General features: G+C 39.3%; 1 protein-coding gene across 2 annotated transcripts in view; it reads left to right on the top strand.

Annotated features, from left to right (window-relative positions):
* LOC142636123 (nudix hydrolase 3) overlaps nt 1–21,547 on the top strand; it is a 64,515-nt gene that overhangs the window by 17,288 nt on the left and 25,680 nt on the right. For both annotated transcript variants that reach the window (XM_075810212.1, XM_075810211.1), the window contains exons 7-11: nt 4,528–4,614; nt 5,004–5,110; nt 17,330–17,501; nt 17,580–17,830; nt 17,932–18,013. In XM_075810212.1, coding sequence (XP_075666327.1) covers nt 4,528–4,614; nt 5,004–5,110; nt 17,330–17,501; nt 17,580–17,830; nt 17,932–18,013 — 699 coding nt within the window. The remainder of the gene's footprint in view (nt 1–4,527; nt 4,615–5,003; nt 5,111–17,329; nt 17,502–17,579; nt 17,831–17,931; nt 18,014–21,547) is intronic.

The following is a 21,547-nucleotide window of genomic DNA, read 5'->3' as shown; positions in this document are numbered from 1 at the left end:
AGAATCCAAAACACATCGCTCCACATCGAGATTATGGAATTTCTATGGAAAGGAGCAAGTGTTTGGATCGATACTTTGAAGATGAGAATGAATTAAGTGTGGTGAAGTTTGAGTTTGCAGCATTTTCAGGACGGAGGTTTCCTTCACCAGCTGCCTTGACAGATAGGTGGGTCTTACAACCTTTGGTTTGGTGGCAATACCATGGCACCGCATTTCCAACTCTTCAAACCCTTGCCCTTAAACTTCTTGGACGACCTTGGTCATCCTCATGTGCTGAGAGGAATTGGAGCACATACAAATTCATTCATTCCTTAAAAAGAAACAAAAATGGCTCCTGCACGTGCTGATGATTTGGTATATGTGCATTCTAATCTTCGACTCTTGTCAAGGCGCAATGAGGAGTACATACATACAACAACAAAGATGTGGGATATTGGAGGAGACTCTTGGAATGAGAGCGACATACATGGAGGAGCTGGAATTCTTGAGAGTGCAACCCTTACACTTGATGAGCCAGAGTTGGAGGCTATAGTTATTGGGAATGCTAGCACTAGTGCTACTACTAGTGAAAGTAAAGTTCGAAGTGAAGCTATTGATCTTGATGATGAAGATGTTGGTGTTTGATTGTCTTGTTGATTATCTTTTATTTAGTTTTAGTTTCAAACTTATGAGTTGTATTCTAATTTCTGAACATCATGGAATGTTTTAGTTTCAATCTTGTGGGTTGTATTTAATTTATGAACATCATGTTTTAGTTATTATCTACTATTGCTCTTAAATTTGGTATATGTTTATATAATGTGAAAAAGTATGCTTAGTAATATATTAAAAATATAAATAAAAATATTTTTAATAATTTTTTAATCGCCGAGTCCCGCCGCACCCGCACCCACCTTTTTCAAAAATTGCCGAGTCTTGCACCCGCACCCGTGCTTCATAGTTAATAGGATGGAAGAGGTGATTGGGGATGTCATTTCGGAGACTCAGAATGCCTTCATTAAGAATAGGCAGATTTTGGATTTTGTTCTCATTACAAATGAGTGCCTAGATAGTAGGTTGAAATCAGGAGTTTTGGAGGTGTTGTGCAAGTTGGATGTGGAGAAGGCTTACAATCATATGAATTGGGGTTTCCTAATTTATATGCTCGAGTAGGTCGGTTTTCCAAAAAATGGAGAAAATGGATACTTTTTCTGTATATCCACGGTAAGTTCTTAGTTTTAATTAATGGAGCTCCTTGTAGCTTCTTTGAGAATTATAGAGGTTTATGACAGAGTGACCCTTTGTACTCGTTGTTTGTTATTGTTATGAAGGTAGTTAGCAAAATGATGGTAAGGTAGTGAGGGAAGGTCATTTGTTTGGTTTTAGTGTGTGTACCTCTACAGATGATCACTCATAGGTAACTCATCTTCTCTATGCAGATAATACATTGGTTATTTGCAATGTTGATCTTGACCAATTGTTGTTTCTGTGCTTGATTTTGTTATGGTTTGAGATTGTATTGGGATTAAAAATTAATTGGGATAAATCTGAACTAGTTCCTGTGGGAGGGGTTCCAAATTTTGAGTTGCTAGTAGATGCTTTGGGTTGCAAGTAGGGCTCACTTCCTATGAAATATTTAGGCCTTTCGTTGGGTGCAAAATGTAAAGATAAGGCAATCTGGAATCCCATCATTGAGAAGGTGGAAAAGAGGTTAGCGGGATGGAAACGGTTGTCTCTCTCCAAAGGAGGTAAACTTACTCTTATAAAAAGTACTTTATCCAATTTACCTACTTATCTCCTTCCCCTTTTCCCAATTCCGGTGGATATAGCAAACCGTATAGAAGAACCAAAACGAAATTTTCTTTGGAGTGGTTTGAGAGATGATTCGAAACGTCACTTGGCAAATTGGTCTAAGGTTTGCTCTCCTATCCAGTCTGGTGATACGAACCTCAATTGACACGCTTTGAGACTCAACAAATAATATTGGAATACTTGCCCAAGAATGCTAAAATTTAGATTTTGATAGAAACTCCGACCCAACATTTATAAATGAAACGCGAACTAAAGGTATAAGTAACAGACCTTGACCCAATGATTATAACTGAATCACGAACCGAAGGTATAAATTTGAATGTCACAAGGAAGAATCCCTGATAAGTTTACAGTTCTTAAAGAACCAAAAGAAGAAGCAAAATCTCATGTGTTTTCGGATTTTTATTCAATCATCCTCCATTACAATGAGTGCATGCTATTTATAAGACATGACTAAAGATAGAAAAATATAAAAAAAATGTACCAAGGCAGCGTTTGGATAGAGGCTGCGTCTTGGCGTCCGCGTTTTTAGCTTTTTTTTTTTTAACTGAGAAGTGATGAAACGTCTGTCAGGTTTTTATTGTTCACAACTGTTCACGGGACTTGCTATCACTTTATTTTGAAAAAATATTAAAAATAGGTCTCACGATACTATCCACATATTTAAAAATTATTTTGTTACAGTGTTTTCAGTTTTCAGCTGTATTCAAACGGACCCTAAGTGTGCTTTTGGGTAGAGATTAAAAATGAAAAATTATTTCACTATTAAGCTTATTTTTGCTACTATTTATAGGTCCCACTGCACTTTTTGGCACTATTTATGGACCCCATTGTACTATTTCAACTAACTTTTACTTTTATCTATGGTACTTTCAGCAATAATTTTTCAGTTTTAGCAAAATAATCGGTATTTAAACACACCCTAAATAATAGAAGCCTAAATTAAAGTTGATTTGGTCTGAAATTAGCAGCTTCAAAATAGGAAAATAGCTAAAAAGTACTAAATAATTGAAGCCTAAAATTAAGGTGAATTTGGTTTGAAATTAGCAGCTCTAGAATAGAAAAAATAACTATTAATTGGTATAGAGCTGGAAAGTCAATCAGCCATTAATCCACCCCATAAATCACGCCCAATTAAGCTAGATCAGCCCTATCAGTAACTTGGATTAAATTTATTATGCCTTCATCTTCCTTTGGGCCAAGTTTGGAATGTCCTGCGTTAGAATCAGCCCAAATCTCTTGAATTAGCCCATAAAGTGCTTCTTTGATTTTCTTGGATCTTGCTCTAGTAATAGGTCCAACTGGAACATGCAATGGATTCTTTAATACTTGTTAATTCTCATCATCTGGGGGTTTAGCAATTTGAAATTTGAGACATTTTAATGAAGCATTAATAGGAAAATGGTTGTGGAGATTTGGGTTTGAGAGAGAAGCGTTATGGAGAAGGGTTATAAGGGTTAAATATGGAAGTAAGGAGGGAGGTTAGTGCTTTAATTTTGTTCCAAGCTCCTATAGGGTGAGTTTATGGAAGACTATTAGTAGTGGCTGGTCTACTTTTTCTTACTACATTTAGTTTGAGATTGGAGATGGCACTGGTGTGAAAGTCTGGCATGATGTCTAGTGTGGGGATAATCCTTTGAGAGTGTCTTCCAAAATTATTCAAAATTAGTAGAATTAAGGAGGCTTATGTGGCTGATCTCATGTAGTTCCCATGGGGTTCTTTATTGGGACTTGGAGGTCTTGCGAGCAATTTAGGATTGGGAATTGGAACTTTGTCTATTTTTATGGATGTTATTTATGGAGTCTCGTTGAGGGGTATTGGTGAAGATAAAATGTGTTGGACACCTATTAAGAGTAGGGGTTCTGATGTGAGCAGTTATTATCAGGCTTTGTTGGGTGTAAGTATTTAGTCCTTCCCTTGGAGAAGTATTTGGAAGCAAAAGATTCCTTCCAGAGTTGCGTTTTTTGTTTGGATTGCAGCTTTGGGAACTATTTTGACTATTGATAATTTACGGAAGAGGAAGGTGTTATATGTGCAAAAGTAACGGAGAGTCGGTAGATCATCTTTTATTACATTGTCCTATTGTTTTTGAGTTGTGGTCTATGGTGTTCATCTTGTTTGGTATATACTGGGCAATGCCAAAGATTGTGGTTGAGCTCCTAGCATGTTGACAAGGAAATTTGGTCACCATTGTAATGGTGTTATCTAGATGGTTGTCCCTCATTGTTTGATGTGGTGCATTTGGCAGGAGAGAAACAACCAGTGTTTTAAAGATTCTGAAGGGACTGACTTAAAACTTTTCTTCTTTTAAACACTATCGGATTAGATGTCTATCATAAGAAGTCATTCTATTTTTTCGGTTTATGATTTGATGGATGCTTGTAATTTGTGTATTTGATTGTTTTGGTCACATGCTGTATTCTTGGGTGACTCCTTTTTATGACTTTACTAAAATTTTCTTTACATGAAAAAAAAAATCCCATAATTTTCTCTTGAAATCATTGTCTTGATTTGGTCTTCAGTGAATTATACTTTTCAACAAACAACCATTTTCATAGTAGCACTGTACCTTTGTCAATTGTGAGTACTATTAAATCTAATCTTATTCCAAAATTTAGCATACTATTCTTTTGATGTCTTTTCTCCCCCTATATTGCAGTTGGTTTCTGCCTTGTGTGTATTCTGAATTGAAAGTAAATTCTCTAATATATATTATTAATTTTAACTTGATGCAGTTGACAGGGGTAACAGATGCAGACAGGGAAGCTTTGGTTTTGCTTGTCAAGGCGGCAACAATTATGGATGAAATATTTAACCTGCAGGTTGTGTGTGTATATGTTTATAAACAGAAAATACTCTCAACACACGTTTATGCTTGTAACATATCTAAGTGCATGAACATGGTTATCATGTTATCTGGCATACTTCATTACTAGGTCTGATTTGCATATGATGGAATTCAGAAAGAGTTTTTTTTCCCCCTTGATCCAAATAGTTTTTCAAGAATTTATTTTATTGTCATTAGCCTAAAAGAATAAATGTGTATGGCAGTTGAGGATAAATCACAATGCAATATAATACAATTAGAAGCTTATGTACCAGAATACATCTCACCTTAAAATGTGTGTGTGTGTGTATAAGAGACCATTGTAGTTGCATCTTACTAAAATTAGTTTTCCATTGTTTATTTATTTATTTTGTTTTCATACAGGTTTGGTATAGTAATCCAGTTCTAAGAGATTGGTTGAAGGAGCATGCTGATGCATCAGAGTTAGACAAGTTAAAATGGATGTATTATGTGATTAATAAAAGTCCATGGTAAGTCTTCCTATAAAGTTTGTGAGTAAATGATGTAGAACAACTTACTCCAATATCAAAATAAGACACTAGGCAACCAAAACGGATGTGATAAGAAAGTTGAAGAACAGAAAATAAAAATATAGATAACCTAGGAGTCCATCTAGGTTTGCTTAGTGTCAGCACCAAGCAAGAGAGAACACAAGGTTGGCTGGAGTAAGCACCACACCATTGGAAAATTCCAAGAGAAAATTTTATTAATCAATCAAGCTTGTCTCCATAGGATTTCAATTGTGAAGTTATATAGACTACCAGGAAAGCCAACTTATTGAATTGCAAAAATAAGCTTGATTAAATTAGATAAACATACAAAATAACTTGATTAACTAAAATTAAAAAATTCTTTTACATTGATAACACCCTTGACCCAGGATCAGTCACATATGAGGCCTGGCTACCTCTAATAAGCCATAGATTGCTCTGTTCTTCTTTCTTTAGAGGTGTTTTCCTCTGTTTTTTATTCTTTTGTTATGGGTGGTTGTACGTTTGTTTTCATTGAATCTAAATCTTTTGAGTTTGTTGTTGAGGAGGGGGATCTTTCTTCTTTTTACATATCTATGAACGAGGCCGGATTTCATTACGTTCTGTTTGTATGGGGAATGAGAGTGCTATGAGAATTTTGACTCACGTTGAGGATTTGGTTTCTAAGCAATCTCCAGGTCAGTTTGCAAGAACAGTTAGGGAGGGTGACAAAGTTTTTATTTTGCAACTGGGGTCCAACGCCCATGGTTCCTTTTTGATGCTATCTGAATTACATAAAGGCAGACGTAAGGGGTCCTTTGTTGTTCCAAAGGGTAAGATGGGTAGTGGTTGGAGAGGAATTGGCATCCATATGAGGAAGACGATTGTTCCAGTAAGACAGGCACCCTTTGTATCCAAAAAGATGTTCCTAAGGCACCTCCCTATGCACAAAGTGCTTGGGGGTCTAAGGGGAAAAATGTTTGAGTTACGAGATTAGCAGCATGTTGTAAGTATCTCTTATAAAAGAGGAAAAAAAGGAAAGGAGAAAATCTCATAAATTCAAAATTTAAACAACAGAATTTCCGGTGGGGATAGTGTGTCGCTCAAAGGAAAGCCTAAGAAATTACAGGCTCAAATTACAGGCTCAAATTGTCAAAAGAAAATGGGTTAAAACCCAAAGTGCATTTACTGCATAATATTATTGGCTGAAACCCAAACTGTTTTTAGTGCCTAAAGATATTGGGCCGAAGCCCAATTTGTCGGTTTGGAAGCCTATTAATTCAAAACAGGATGGGATGGCTTCCAAACCTAAAACCCAGCATCAAGATTTTGTTATGAGGTCAATGTGTCCCCAACCCTTTCTAACTCAATTGAGCATGTCACTCCCCACTCTGTCGCAGCTGGAAATTGGTTCGACAGCTTCGGTCTCTCCATCTGTTGGTGTTCCTACTTTGAGTCTTCATCAGGCAAGCTCTAGCAAGTATAATCAACCCACCGCGGGTCCAATTATGAAGGAGGTGTCTCCTAGCCACACTTCGCCCCAAGTGTTGCATCGGGGTCAGATTTAGAGGAGGGTGAGATTTCTTCGGAAGTGTCATCTCAAAGCTCGGAGCCTAGCGTACTTGTTTCCGATGTTGGGTTACAAAATCAGCATCTATCACTTAGGGATTTTGTTGGTGATATGGGAAAAGTATGGGGCAATTCAATAGATTGGGTACTTGAGCGTCATGATGGGAGGCAGATTGTGATTCTTCTCGCTCTTTTTCAGTCTTTGGATTTAGTCTCGGACTACTTGAGGAAAGTGAAGCTATCCCAAGTACGAATTCATTTCTTGGTGATGGGCCTATTATTAGTTGGGCTTATGAGTGTGATGGTGTGGTGGATTTTGCTTCTACTGGTCTGGATTTGGAGTGTGCGCCCTTGGTTGTGGCTTCGTTGGCAATGGAAATTCTGGCAAGATTTGAGAGTAGCCAGATGGAGGTCGTTGAGGGGAACCCAGTGGAGGGTGGGGGTTTGGAAAAAGTTGATAGTAGTTAGTTATCATTATGGGTAATCAACAGGATTAAAGCTTTCAGGAAATCAGTGGGGACTTCGTCGGAAGGTTTTGAAGAATAGGTTACAGATTTGTTTTTAGCTTTAGAAACTTAAAGTTGTGTGAAGGCTCACAGAAGAAAATGGTGAAGGTGGGGCAGAAAGGCCACCAGGAATTGAAAATTTTGGTGAGTACTTGGAGTGGTGAAAATGAGTCTTAGGGGAAGATAGTAGGGATCGGGCTGTTGTGTTTCATCAATAATTTTGAAAATTATTTTGTGGAATGTTAGAGGATTGAATGACCAGGAAAAAAGGCTTCAGGTTAGAAACTTGATTAGAAATTGGAAGTCAATATCTTCTATCTTTAGGAAACAAAATTGGAGCTTATAACTAGGGGAATTATTTGTAGTTTGTGGGGTGGTTAGCATGTGGACTGGGTATATTTAGGTTTTGTGGGAGCTTCTGGAGGCGTGCTTGTGATGTGGGATAGAAGGGTTGTGGAGATTTTGGAGGAAGTAGTGGGGTGTTTCTCAACTTCTTGTAGGTTTAAAAATGTGGTTGATCAATTTGAATGAGCATTTACTGGAGTGTATGGGCCTCATTTTGATGGGGGCAGAAGGTTATTATGGGATGAGTTATCTGGCTTGTGTAGTTGGTGGAATATTCCTTGGTGTGTGTGAGGAGACTTTAATGTTGTGCGGTTTCCCTATGAACGTTTGGGCTCTGTCTTTTTTACCCAAGCTATGCATCAATTCTCAGATTTTATCTCCAAGCTTGGTTTGATTGATAGAAGAGGGTAAACTTCACTTGGTCAAACTCTTGTGAGGTTGTTACAAGGTTAAGGTTGGATAGATTGCTTGTGACAACAAATTGGGAGATTAAGTGTCCTTTTGTTTTTCAAAAGCGGTTGTCTAGGTTGTTATCCCATGGTCAAGGTTGGATAGATTTCTTGTGACAGCAAATTGGGAGATTAAGTTTCCTTCTATTTGTCAAAAGCGGTTGTCTAGATTGTTATTAGATCATTTTTCGATTCTTCTAGAGGGAGGTAATTTCCATAGAGGAAGGAGGCCTTTTCGGTTTGAGAATATGTGGCTAAAGGATGAAGGTTTTGTAGAAAGAATTTGCTCCTGGTGTGAGTCCATCATTTTCATGGAGCCCCTAGTTTTATTTTAGCAAGTAAATTGAAGGCTTTGAAGGTTGATCTCAAGAGATGGAATGTGGAGGAGTTTAGTAATGTAGAAGAAAAGGGGAAGAGGTCGTGGAATGATCTTAGGGTATTGCAGAATGTTGAGGAAAGTCGTGTTCTTATGGTAGAGGTAGAGGAAACGTTGGATAAGGAAAGAATCAACCGAGAGAAGAAATTTGTTGGAGGCGAAAATCAAGAGTGGTTTGCATTAAAGAAGGAGAGATTGTATGGCCAACTCTCACAGAAGGTTTAATTCTATTGATAAGCTTATGGTGGATGGGGTGTTGTCTTCTGACCAAGGATCCATTGCGGAGTGTATTACTCTTTTTTATAGACAGCTTTACTCTGAAAATGAGGTTCATCACCTTGTTGTGGATGATGTGGAGTTTAGAAGAATGTATAGACAAATTTTGGATTCTGTTTTAATTGCTTCTGAATGTATAGACAGTAGGTTGAAGTTAGGGGCACTGGGGGTTATTTGCAAGTTGGATATTGATAAAACCTATGATCATGTGAATTGGGCGGTGTGGCTTCACAGAAAAATGGAGGTGGATTATGTGGAGTATATCAATTGTCAAATTTTTTATTTTGCTAAATGGTACCTTGATTGATTTTTTTTGGAAGCACTAGGGGTTTTCGTCAATGGGACCCACTATCTCCACTCCTTTTTGATATTGTCATAAAGGCTTTGAGTCGTATGATGGATGCAGCTGCTATTTTGGGACAGTTTTCGGGCTTCTTAGTAGGTAATGTAGCTGGTACATTGCTTACAGTGTCCCATCTATTATTTGCAGATGATACACTTATTTTTTGTGATGCTCCTAATTCACACCATTTAGCTGCGTTGCGTGGGATTCTTGCTAGATTTGAAGCGGTGTCAGGGCTAAAAATAATTTGTTGAAGTCAGAATTGGTATTGATTGATAACGTGCCTAATATGGAGGATTTAGTGGAGGTTTTGGGTTGTAGGTAGTCTTCGCTTCCTTTGAAATACTTAAGCCTTCGGTTGGGTGCTACACATAAAGTGGAGACAATTTGGAACCCTGTTTTGGAGAAGATGGAGAGGCATCTAGCTGGATGGAAGAGGATGTATTTATCTAAGGGGGGCAAAGTAACTCTTATTAGTAATTTATCCAGCTTACCTACTTATTTCCTTTCTCTCTTTCCTGTTCTAGTATAGGTGGCTAATCGTATGGAGAAACTACAAAGAGACTTTCTTTGGAGTGGTATTGATGCTCCTAAGATTTCTTTGGTGGAATGGGCTAAGGTTTGTATGTTGATACAGAATGGAGGTTTAGGGATTCGACAGCTGAGATGATTTAATTCTGCTTTGTTAGGCAAATGGTTATGGAGATATGGAACAAAGAGAGATGCTCTTTAGAGGAAGGTTATTGAGGCAAAATATGGGGATGGAAGGGGTGGATGGCACACCAAACCAGTGTCAAGAACTTATGGTGTTAGTGTGTGGAAATCCATTAGAAGTGGTTGGCTGGACTTTTCTAAATTCCTTCGGTTTGATGTGGGTGATGGTACTAGAGTAGAGTTTTGGGAGCATGAATGGTGTTAAGGATTGTTCTCTTAAGGTAGCATTTCCAGAATTGTATAGTATTATTCGGAATAAGGAGTCTTTAGTGTTGGAGGTTATGCGGTTCTCTGATGGGCGGTTGCATTAGGACATTCGGTTTCGTTGTCTTCCGTAGGATGGGAGGAAGCATCGGTTGATTTTTTCTGACATGTGCTTTATTCCACGAATTTGCGGGGTGTTGGTGTTGACAGACTTTGCTGGAAGCCAGCATTGAGTAGAGGTTTTGAGGTTTAAGGTTTCAGGTTTCTATCACTTAATATCTCTTTCTTCTGTCATTGATTTCCCTTGGAAAATGGTGTGGAAATCATAGGTTCCTTCTAAAGTAGCGTTCTTTTCTTGGACTGCTGCCTTAGGTAAGATCTTAACTACGGATAATCTTTAGAAGAGGCATATCGCAGTGATAGAGTGATGTTTTTCGTGTAAAAGGTGTGGGGAATCGGTGGATCACCTTCTCCTTCATTGTCTTATAGCTTATGAGTTGTGGTCCATGGTTTTTTGTTTGTTTGGTATTCATTGGGTTATGCCATATAAAGTTAGCGAGTTGCTGGCTTTTTGGCAGGGCAGGTTTAGTAGGCATCGAAATATAGATTTATGGAGGTTTGCCTGTTGTATCAGAGGTAACTTTCAATGCCTAGAACAATATGACAATGATACTAGTTTGGGCTTGCAAGGGTAATTCATTCTCAACGAGAGGCTCGGCTACCTCAAATTAGTCAGAAATACTGTTCTTTGTTATTTTTTACTTCTGTTTTGGATTGGTATGGGTTGATTTCGCAGTTTTTTTATCGAATCGAAGTTGTTTCAGCTGGTGGTTGAGGAAAGGGGGAACTTTTCTCCCTTAAGATTTTTGAACGGGGGAAGTATTTCATGAAATCAGTTTTTATGGGTAAGAATGCAGCACATTGGTTAATGCATAGCTTGGAACACACGGTGATTGGGGTTAACCCCAAACACTTCTTCACGCTCAGGGAAGGAGACATAGCCTACACAGTGCAACGGGGTTCTAACTCGTTTGGCCAATATTTGTTGGTAACAGAGCTCAAAGTAGGCGGGATGAGAAGATCTATCATTATTCCTGCAGGCAAGGTTCAACAAGGTTGGAGGGCCTTTGGGATTGAATTAAGGAGAATGTTGGAACCTTCTCATTATGCGTTGGGTGGTCCAAAAGCTTTACCGTACAAGCCGAAGTTGGGTTCAAAGATTCAACCTTCTTGGTTCTTTGTTGAAACGGTAAAAACTTCTGTGCAAGTAAGGAAGCATTCGCAGCAGCCCTCCATTAGAGAGAAGGAGAAGATTCAAGTAGTGGAGAACATATTGACACCTCCGAGAGATGAATTTAGTAATCAGGTGGTGGCTTTTGAAGTTTCGGCCGAAAACGCTATACCGATTGCCGTGGGTGGTGCGGAGGGGAGAGACCGTGGTATTAATGGGGAGACTAAGATTAAGGAGAAAATTCCGGAACAAAATAAATTCAGATTGCTTTGAATAATTTGAATTTGAAAGACATTGATTCTGGAAGGGGGCGTCAAGGTAGGAGGTCTAGCTGGTTAAGGAAAGGTTTGATTGTGGAAGTAAATGACTTTGGAAAGAGGCGGGTATCTTGGCAACGTTATAGGGGGGATAAGCAAGCTGTAAAGTGGGTAGCACGTGTGGCCAATTCTGCCCAGGAGGATATTAAGGCCCATGCACCTAGGTTGGGTAATCTTAATAGTTACTTAGGCCCACTATTGATAAGCCATTTGCTTTTGAGGCTGGAGATTGTTCCAAGCAATCCCAAAATAAACCTAGCCCTGTTCCTACGGGCCCATATGTCGCGGAAGGTAGTTTTACGTCATGCTCCTCTGGCCCGAGCTCAAACTTGTGTGGTACGAGTTCTACGGCGTACCCCGTGTGCACTAGGACTGCTTCTCTACCACCAAGGAGGATGGCGATGGCTTCGATGGTCACCTTGGGTTCAAATTCCTCCATATCGGTACCGGAAGCCCCAGGCGGGAGTGGGTTTAGCGATCAGTTGGCTTTGAGCTGGCTTTCCCAGTCACCCACCTTGCCGATATTGACAGCGGAAGTGCCACAGGTTGTCGGTGAGCTGAGTTCGTCACCCTTAGCACCGATATGTGATTCTTTAGGTTCGGCGGAGGAGATGGCGCTATCGTCTGGGGACTAAATAGAAAATCTGGTGGTGAATTCGTCATCTCTGGCGGCGACGAAGGATGAGGATGAGGATGAGGACTTTTGGTCCGGAGGTAAGGGTGACGGTACACGAGTCTTCTGATTTTAAGGGGGTACTTCACTCTTGTCCCACTATTAGGGAATTGGTCGGTGATTTGGATAAATCATGGGGTGACTCCAAAGAGTGGATGTTACAATTGCGTGATGGTCGGAAAATAGTGCTTCCTCTGTCTCTATATCGATCTCCAGAGAGTGTGTCGGATTGCTCAGCCACGGATGTAGAGACTGTAACAGGTAATGATTCTCTTATTAATGAAGGTCAGATGGTTAGCTGGGCTGAGGATTGTGATGGGTTAGTAGATTCTTTGTCTATTGTTACTGGGTCAGAGGAGGAGATGTGGGAATTTGATGAGAGGTCGATGACTTGGGAGTGTAGTGGCAAGCCTTTAGTTGTGGTACCTTTGGCCACAGAAGTTCCCTTGGAGCTGGAGTATAGTTTTGAGCTGGGGGCTGGGTGTAAGGAGACGGTTGATAGCAATCATTTATCACAATGGGTAACCAATCGGATTAAGGCTTTTAGAAAATCAGTGGGCACTTCTTTGGAAGGTTTTGAGGAGCAAATTACGGGATTGTTGTTAGCTTTAGAGGCCAGGAAAAAGAATAAAAAGCTTCATGCAGTAGATGATAAAATGAAGCAAGTCAAGTCGGGGCAGAAAAGGTTAGCGGGAGTTGAAAAATTTATTGACCTCTATGAATGTTGAGGTTGGTTCAACGAAACCAAGGAATGCAAGTAAGGAGCGGGCTGTGGTGGTTCATCAATGAATTTGAAGATTATTTCTTGGAATGTTAGAGGGTTGAATGATAGGGATAAAAGGCTTCGGGTTTGAAATCTGGTTAGGAATTGGGGACCAGATGTTATTTGTCTTCAAGAAACTAAAATGGAGTTGATAACTAGAGCTGTGGTTTGCAGTTTGTGGGGTGGTCAACATGTTGATTGGTCTTATCTAGGCTCTTGTGGAGCTTCTGGAGGGGTACTACTGATGTGGGATACACGGGTTGTGAATAAAGTGGAGGAAGCAGTGGGGCGATATTCGGTTTCTTGTAAATTTACAAGTGTGTCAGATCAGTTTGTCTGGGTGTTTACTGGCATATATGGTCCTAACTCTCTAAGAGACAGAAGATTATTATGGGAGGAATTATTTGGTTTGAGCAGTTGGTGGAATGTTCCATGGTGTGTGGGTGGTGACTTTAATGTGGTAAGATTCCCTTCTGAGCGCTCTAGTTCTACCTCTTTTACTGCTGCTATGCGGGAGTTTTCCAATTTTATTTTTGAGCAAGGCCTCATTGATATTCTGCTTCAAGGGGGATCTTTCACTTGGTCTAATACTCGTGAAGTTGCTTCGAAGGCTAGGCTGGACAGATTTTTGTTTCAGTAGATTGGGAGGATAAGTTTCCATCTATCTCTCAACGACGTATGCCTAGGTTGTTATCTAATCACTTCCTGATTGTTCTTGAGGGTGGTTCCTTTCAGAGAGGTAGGAGGCCGTTTAGATGTGAGAATATGTGGCTTAAAAGTGAGGGGTTCGTGGAGAGGGTGCGAGCTTGGTGGGAATCTTATAATGTCCTAGGAGCTCCGAGTTTTGTTTTGGCCAATAAACTGAAATTTTTGAAAAATGATTTGAAAAAATGGAATGTGGAGGTTTTTGGAAATGTTGAAGATCAGGTGAGAAAATTGTGGAAAGATCTTAGTGATTTAGAGAAGGTTGAGGAAAGTCGAGTTTTATTGGAGGAGGAAAGGCTTGGAATTGGAGAGAGTTCGAGGTGAACTAGAAAAAGCTATTTTGATGGAGGAAATTTGTTGGAGGCAGAAGTCTAGAGTCCTTTGTATTAGAGAAGGAGACAGGAATACTAAATTCTTTCATCATATAGCCAACTCTCCTAGGAGATTTAACTCCATTAATAGGCTTATGGTGGATGGAAATTGTCTTCAGATCCGGAGGCTATAGCAGGTTGTATTTCTCATTTTTATAGGCAGCTATATACTGAAAATGTGGCTCATAGACCTTTACTAGATGATGTGGAGTTCTCTTGTATCTAGGAGGAAGATGCCCTTTGGCTAGATAGGCCATTTGATGAGGAAGAGGTGTTTGGGGTGATTAGTGAGTTTAAGGGTGATAAGGCTCTTGGCCCGGATGGCTTTTCTATGGCGTTCTTTCAGTCTTGCTGGTGTATTTTGAATTTTGAAATTATGGCAATGTTTCAAAACTTTCATACTCAAGCTGTGTTTGAGAAGAGCCTTAATGCTTCTTTCCTTGCTCTTATTCCCAAAAAGGTGGATGCTGTGGAGATTAAGGATTTTCGGCCTATTAGCTTAGTTGGTAGGATTTACAAGATTATTGCTAAGGTATTGGCCAATCGACTTTGAAGGGTGGCTCATGGGCTTATTTCAGATTCTTAGAATGCATTTGTGAAAGGTAGACAGATATTGGACTCCTTTTTAATTGCTTCAGAATGTATTGATAGTAAATTGAAGACGGGTGTTCCAGGAGTGTTGTGTAAGTTGGATGTGGAGAAGGCGTATGACCATGTGAGTTGGGGTTTTTTAATGTATATGCTTCGACGCTGTGGGTTTTCAGAGAAATGGAGAAAATGGATAATGTGTTGCATCTCAGTTGTTAAATTCTCCATTCTGATCAATGGTGGTCCTTCTGATTTCTTTGGAAGTTCTAGGGGGATTCGGCAAGGGGATCCCTTGTCTCCGTTACTATTTGATATTGTTATGGAGGCTTTGAGTCGTATGTTGAATGTGGCTGCTACTTTTAGACAATTCTCAGGCTTCTCTGTAGGTAATACGGCTGGTATCTCGGTGTTACTGTCTTATCTTTTATTTGCTGATGACACTCTTATTTTTTGTGATACTAATCCTATGCAAATAGCTAGTTTAAGAGCAATTTTGGCTAGATTTGAGGAGGTCTCAGGCTTAAGGATTAACTTGGGAAAATCTGAGTTGGTTCCTATTGGTGTGGTGCACAATATGGATGTTCTGGTGGGGATGTTGGGTTGTAGGCAGTCCTCTCTTCCATTGAGATATTTGGGCCTACCGTTGGGTGCTAAATTTAAGAAGTTGTCAACTTGAAATCCGATTTTGGAGAAGATGGAGAGGAGGAGATTAGCAGGGTGGAAGAGGTTGTATCTATCTAAGGGGGGTAAGGTAACTCTTATTAAAAGTTCTCTTTCCTCCTTACCTACTTACTTTCTTTCCCTTCCGCCTTTACCTGGAAAGGTGGCAAATCGTATGGAGAAGTTACAAAGAGACTTTCTGTGGAGTGGTATTAGTGGTGAATCTAAATTACACTTAGTCAATTGGGCTCAGGTTTGTAAGCCGCTGCAGGTTGGAGGGTTAGGTATTAGACGATTGAGGAGTTTTAATTCTGCCTTGTTAGGAAAATGGTTATGGAGGTATGCCACGGAGACCGATGCTCTATGGAGAAGGGTTATGGAGGTGATATATGGGAATGATTGGGGTGGTTGGTGCACGAAAAAGGTGACCAGTGCTTATGGTGTTAGTTTGTGGAGATATATTAGAAGTGGTTGGATGAATTTTTCTAAACACCTTTTGTATGATGTGGGGGATGGTACTCGAGTGAAGTTTTGGAAGCATGTTTGGTGTGGAGATCATACTCTCCAAGAGGCTTTTCCGGAACTTTATTGTATTAGTAGGACAAAGGATTCTGCAGTAGCGGAGGTTATGTGTTGGTCTGGTGGGAGGAGTTATTGGGATGCTAAATTTCATCATCCTCCACAAGATTGGGAACAAGAATCCTTTGATTTGTTTATGGATTTGGTCTATGCTTCGACGGTAAGGGGATTGGGTCCTGATCAGGTTTGTTGGAAGCCAGCGAGGAGTAGAGGTTTTGAGGTTAGAGGATTCTATTTTTCTTTCTACCCTCCTACTCTCTTATCCTTCCCATGGAGAATGATGTGGAAATCGAAGGTCCCTCCAAGGGTTGCTTTCTTTTCATGGTCTGCTTCCTTAGGTAAGATTTTAACAACAGATAACCTTCGCAAACGACATGTGCTAGTTCTTGATTGGTGCTATCTGTGTAAGAATTGTGGGGAGTCAGTGGATCATCTTCTTCTTCATTGCCCCATAGCTTGTGAGTTGTGGTCGTTGGTGTTTTGTTTGTTTGGAATTTATTGGGTTATGCCTCACAAGGTTATTGAGTTATTTGAGTCTTGGCAGAGTATGTTTGGACGACATAGAAACATAGATTTGTGGAGACTTGTGCCTCATTGCTTGTTGTGGTGTATTTGGCGTGAAAGAAATGCTAGAAGTTTTGAGGGATGTGAATGCTCCATGTTAGAGATTAAGTCTTTTTTTTTTTACATACTCTCCTTGATTGGAGCGTGGTCTTTTGTCATTTTTCTTGTTCTTCCCCTCCTGTTTTACTTGATCGTTGTAATCTTGGTTATTGATTTGTGCCCCCACATGACATTCTCAATGTACTCGGGTTGGCTGTTTTTCTTTGATTAATAAAATTTTCGTTACTTACTAAAAAAAAAAAGTTTTATGGAGGTTTGTGCTGCATTGTTTGTTTTGGTGCTTATGGCAGGAGCAGAATGCTAGATGCTTTGAGGATTGTGAACGGTCTACTCTTGACATTAAATCTTTCTTTTTCCGTACTCTCCTTGATTGGAGTGTAGTTTTGCTTTTTTATACTTGTTTTTCTCCCTCCAATCTTATTGATCGTTGTAATCTGGGCCCTTGATTTGTGCCACTATAGTACACTTCCAGTGTACTTGGTTTGTTTTTTCTAATAAAATTTCTTACTTAGTTATCAAAAAAAAAAACCTGATTAACTAATAAGACAATTGACCAATAAAAATACAGTTGCTTGTAAAATTAAACAATACTAAATCAAAATAAAATTTTCTTCGTTCTTCCCACATTAGTTTGCTTATTATCTGTGAAATGCAGCAGAACTCATTGTTTATTTATTTATTTTTTGGGTACTCAAGTTGAAAATTTTTATTATGCATATGAAAATTTAGAATAAAAATTATCAAATTAAGTTTTTTATTTTTATTTTTATTTTTTTATAGGGTTGAGTAATGTAAGATGTGAAATATAATTTCACATAATTTAATTCATTTTTTAAAAAACGACATGTTCAAAAAAATACCACCTGTAGATCTTGGACCCATTGTCTCACCCACCACTTCATGTTGACATCTTTCTTTATCAACAGGTCTTGCCTTGATGAGGACGAGGCATTTTTGACAACTGCAGATTCAGCCATAAAGTTGCTTCCTGAAGCCACACAACAAGTTACTGGGTGGAAGGGTCTTGAATATAGAGCTGCTTTTCCCATGCTGAAGCCCCCTGGTGCAAACTTCTATCCACCGGACATGGATAAAAAGGTATTTGTTGGTGAAGTTTATCATATGAATCAAAAATTTTTTTACATACATGAATACAAATAAGTTTCTCTTGTCTAGGAATTTGAATTATGGAAGGACAGTCTAACAAAGGATAAACAAGATGCAACTGGCTTTTTTAATGTTATCAAAAGGCATAGTGAATTTGGTCTGGAATTGTTTCTCTCTAATGATAGAGCTGACGTGACAAATCATTTTGTTGATTCCACTCATGATCTATGTATCGTTCCATTCTCTCAAGAGTATAATCCTTTCCTCAAAAAAGCTGCTGAATTATTGTGTAAAGCAGGGGACCTGACCAGTTCATCTAGGTAATATGTTTGCAGGTTTCTGTTGGTAGTTTATTGGTTAAGAATATGCTAATTTCTATTGTGCTTGCAAATCTTTGCTGAATCTTTCTTGCCTTTTGTAGTTTGAAAAGATTGCTGCATAGCAAAGCCAATGCTTTCCTATCGAATGATTATTATGATTCAGACATAGCTTGGATGGAGTTGGTTAGTATTTAGTATTACCTTCATAATTCTGTTAACATAAAGCATTTGGTGATGGTACAAAATTATACACACAATGGAATGATATCTATTTGTTGTTTTTTCCCCTTATAAAAAAAAAAAATGAATATTTGGTTTTTATTTTTTTGGTTTTTTTTTAAAATTTTTATTTTTACATTAGACAGTCTCCAAAAAAGTAAAAGATTTTTGCACCTGTTAAGTCTCTCTCTCTCTCTCTCTCACACACACACGCGCGCGCACTTGCACTATGGTTCATCCTTTTATTCTTTTGAATAGGTTGCATTGGTTCTTAACCAATTTATTGGTGACTCTATAAAGTTTCTCTTTGAACTTTATTGATACCTGTTATGAGTTTAGTTTAAACTAGGGGTACAATAGTAATTTCATTATACTCCTTTATATATAAATAATATTTTATATGTTAGGGTTGACTTATCAAACCCTAAACACTATAATCTTAACAACATGGTATCAGAGCACCCAACCCACTGCCGTTAATACTTCGACCACCACCCACCGATATCACCGCTGCCGGCCACCATAATAGTTGACCCTAGCTCCGACAACCCTAAGCTATGCTCTGACAATACCATAACACTCGGTCCCTAGCTCTGACGACTTCGCTTAGTGGGTCTCGCGACACCAAATCGATGTTGGCTGACTGCGAGAGAGGCATGGTTTTACTCGCCCTCCTCTGATGACCCACCCTAGCCTGCTTGCCGACCCTCGCTCCGCCGTGTCAGTGCCCTAGTGCCGCCGCCGAAGTTTTTTAAAAAGGGTTTCGGCCATGGATTGATTTGGTTTGATTTTCTAATTTTTTCTTCCCTACATTCTGATCCTCTGTTTAGGCAGCCTTGAGTTGATTTGTCGGTTGATGTTTTGGTGGTGGATTGGGCATGTTACTGTTGGTATGGATTGATTGCTGCCTTGATTTGGATTGTGTGTGTTGCTATTGGATTTGCTGACTGGTTGGAGCATAATGGCATTAAATTTGTCAATGTGGTTCTTTCTTTTTCTTTTTTTCAGGGTTCACTAGCATATTTATTTAGAGTTATTTCGTTCTTAAGATTGTTATTATGGAGACCAAAGATAGTGTTCAGGCCCCTAATTATTTCTTATCTCCTGATATGTCTATTACTTCCATTGTCTTAATGGAGGTAATTATGCTCAGTGGGCCCAGGCAGTTGAAGTGTTTCTTCTTGGTAGAAAGAAGTTTGATTACGTGATTAATGAACCCTGTGTATTTACAAACTCTAAATTTGGTGATTGGAGAGCTAAAGACGCACAAATTAGGAGTTGCTTGTGGAATAGCATGGAGTCTTAAGATCAGTTGTAGTTTGGTTTTCTTACCAATTGCTAAACTTGTTTGGGAGTAGGCCAAGGAACTTTACTTTGGTGTTAACAATTTGAAGTGGATTTATGGTCTTCATCAAAATTATTTCTCCTTGAGTCTGAGTGATTTGTCTTTGGAAGACTATTATAACAAGTTTGAGGGTGTATGTGAAGATAATATTTATCAACCCATCTCTTTAATGTTAAAACAATGAAGAAACAATAAGATTCTATGCATGTTGCTCGCTTCCTCTTTGGATTACCTAAAAGTTTGAATCCGGTGAAGTCACAAATTTTAGCTAGTCCAAACCTCCCTTCATTGAGTGAATTTTTTGGTAGACTTAGACAGGCCACATTATTAGACTCTAGTACTGCCCCTTCCCCCTTCCCCCAGCACTGATGCTCTACCTTCTAGTGATAAATCTGCCTTTGCCACTTATATGGGGAGTAATAGAGGTGATCGTGGTGGTCAAGGTCGTGGGGGCCAAGGCCGTGGAGGTCGTGATGGGGGCCGTGGTAGTGAACAAAGGGGTCGTGGTAGAGGACGTGGGCTTCGTGGTGAGAATCATACAGTAGACTTCTGTTGGGAGTTTTATGGAAAACCGGCTCACCAAGCTAGTTTTCAAGTTGAAGAACCGCCTTCACAATCACTTCCACCAACATCCAGAGTAGTCTCTATACCTTAGGAAGTGTACAATCACCTCCTATCTCTGCATTCTAACTCCGTTGGGTCTAGTTCTATTGCTACTTTGGCTCAACAAGGTACTTCCACTGCTTGTCTTGCCACTCAGGACCCTTGGGTCCTTGACTCAAGTACTACTTATCATATGATAGGTACCTCAGGCTTACTCTCTAACGTTGAGCACTCTAGTAGTCTTCCCAATGTTACATTGGCAGATGGCTCAGCCACTACAGCTTTTGGTTTGGACATTGCCAATTTCTGTCCTAATCTTTCTCTCTCTTCTATCTTATATATTCTTGATTTTCCTTTTAATCTTTTGTTAATTAGTAAGCTTACTAAACTTTTGAATTGCACTACCATTTTTTTATCCACTCATTGTATCTTTCAAGATCTCAAGACGGGGAAGATTATTGGTGGAAGGCATGAAGCCGATGGACTTTATTACTTGGATTGGCGTGGTTCTTCCAGTTTGGTGGCTTCTTATTTGTCTATCTCGCCTCTTCAGCGTCATTGTTGCCTTGGTCATCCATCTCTCCAGAATGTGAAGTTGTTAGTCCCTTAGTATCATCAAATTGAGTCCTTACAATGTGAAGCATGTCAATTGGGTAAACACCATAGGGTGCCTTTTGCCTCTAGGGTTGAGAATCGTGTTATTAGTCCTTTTCATTTTGTTCATTATGATATTTGGGGTCCAATAAACACTCCCTCATTGTTGGGATTTAGATATTTTGTCACTGTTGTTGATGATTTTTCTAGAGTCACCTATCTTTATCTTATGAAGAAAGGTCTAAATTGTACTAAATTTTCAAATCATTTTATATGGAAATAAAGACTCAACTTAATGCTTCACTTCGTATTTTTCGGTATAACAATGCTTGTGAATATTTTCATACATCTTTGTCTCAATTTTTTGACCCATCTTCATGCCCCCGTACCCGTACTCCACAACAAAATGGTGTTGCTGAACGTAAAATGCATCATTTGTTAGAGGTCACTCATGCCTTAATGTTTCATATGCGTGTCCCCAAATCATATTGGAGTGATGCTATTCTCATTGCATGTTACCTGATTAATTGTATGCCTTCCACTTTCTAGGTGGCCAGATCCCTTATTTTGTGCTCTCTCCTAATGCACCTTTGTTTCCTCTACCTCCTAAGATCTTTGGTTATGTGTGCTATGTTCTTATCTTAGGTCCAGGGAGTGACAAACTTGATCCTTGATCCATTAAATGTGTTTTTCTTGGGTATTCTTGTACTCAAAAGGGATATCGATGTTACTCACCTACTCTCCGTCATCATTTCATTAGTGCTAATTTAACATTTGATGAATCTCAATCATATTTCTCTCCCTTGGTTGCTAGTGACAGTTCTCTACCTTGTCTTCCTCTCATGCCACCTGTGTCTCCTACTAAATCTCCTTAGAAACCACTCCAAGTGTATCGTCGTCGCCAGAAACCTCCAACAGAGACTTCTTCCCCGCCTAGTGGTCTGCGTCTTGATCCT

The sequence above is a fragment of the Castanea sativa genome, chromosome 5 (genome assembly GCF_040712315.1).
Source record: "Castanea sativa cultivar Marrone di Chiusa Pesio chromosome 5, ASM4071231v1".
Lineage (NCBI taxonomy): Eukaryota > Viridiplantae > Streptophyta > Magnoliopsida > Fagales > Fagaceae > Castanea > Castanea sativa.
This window is presented reverse-complemented; position numbering and strand designations above follow the sequence as displayed.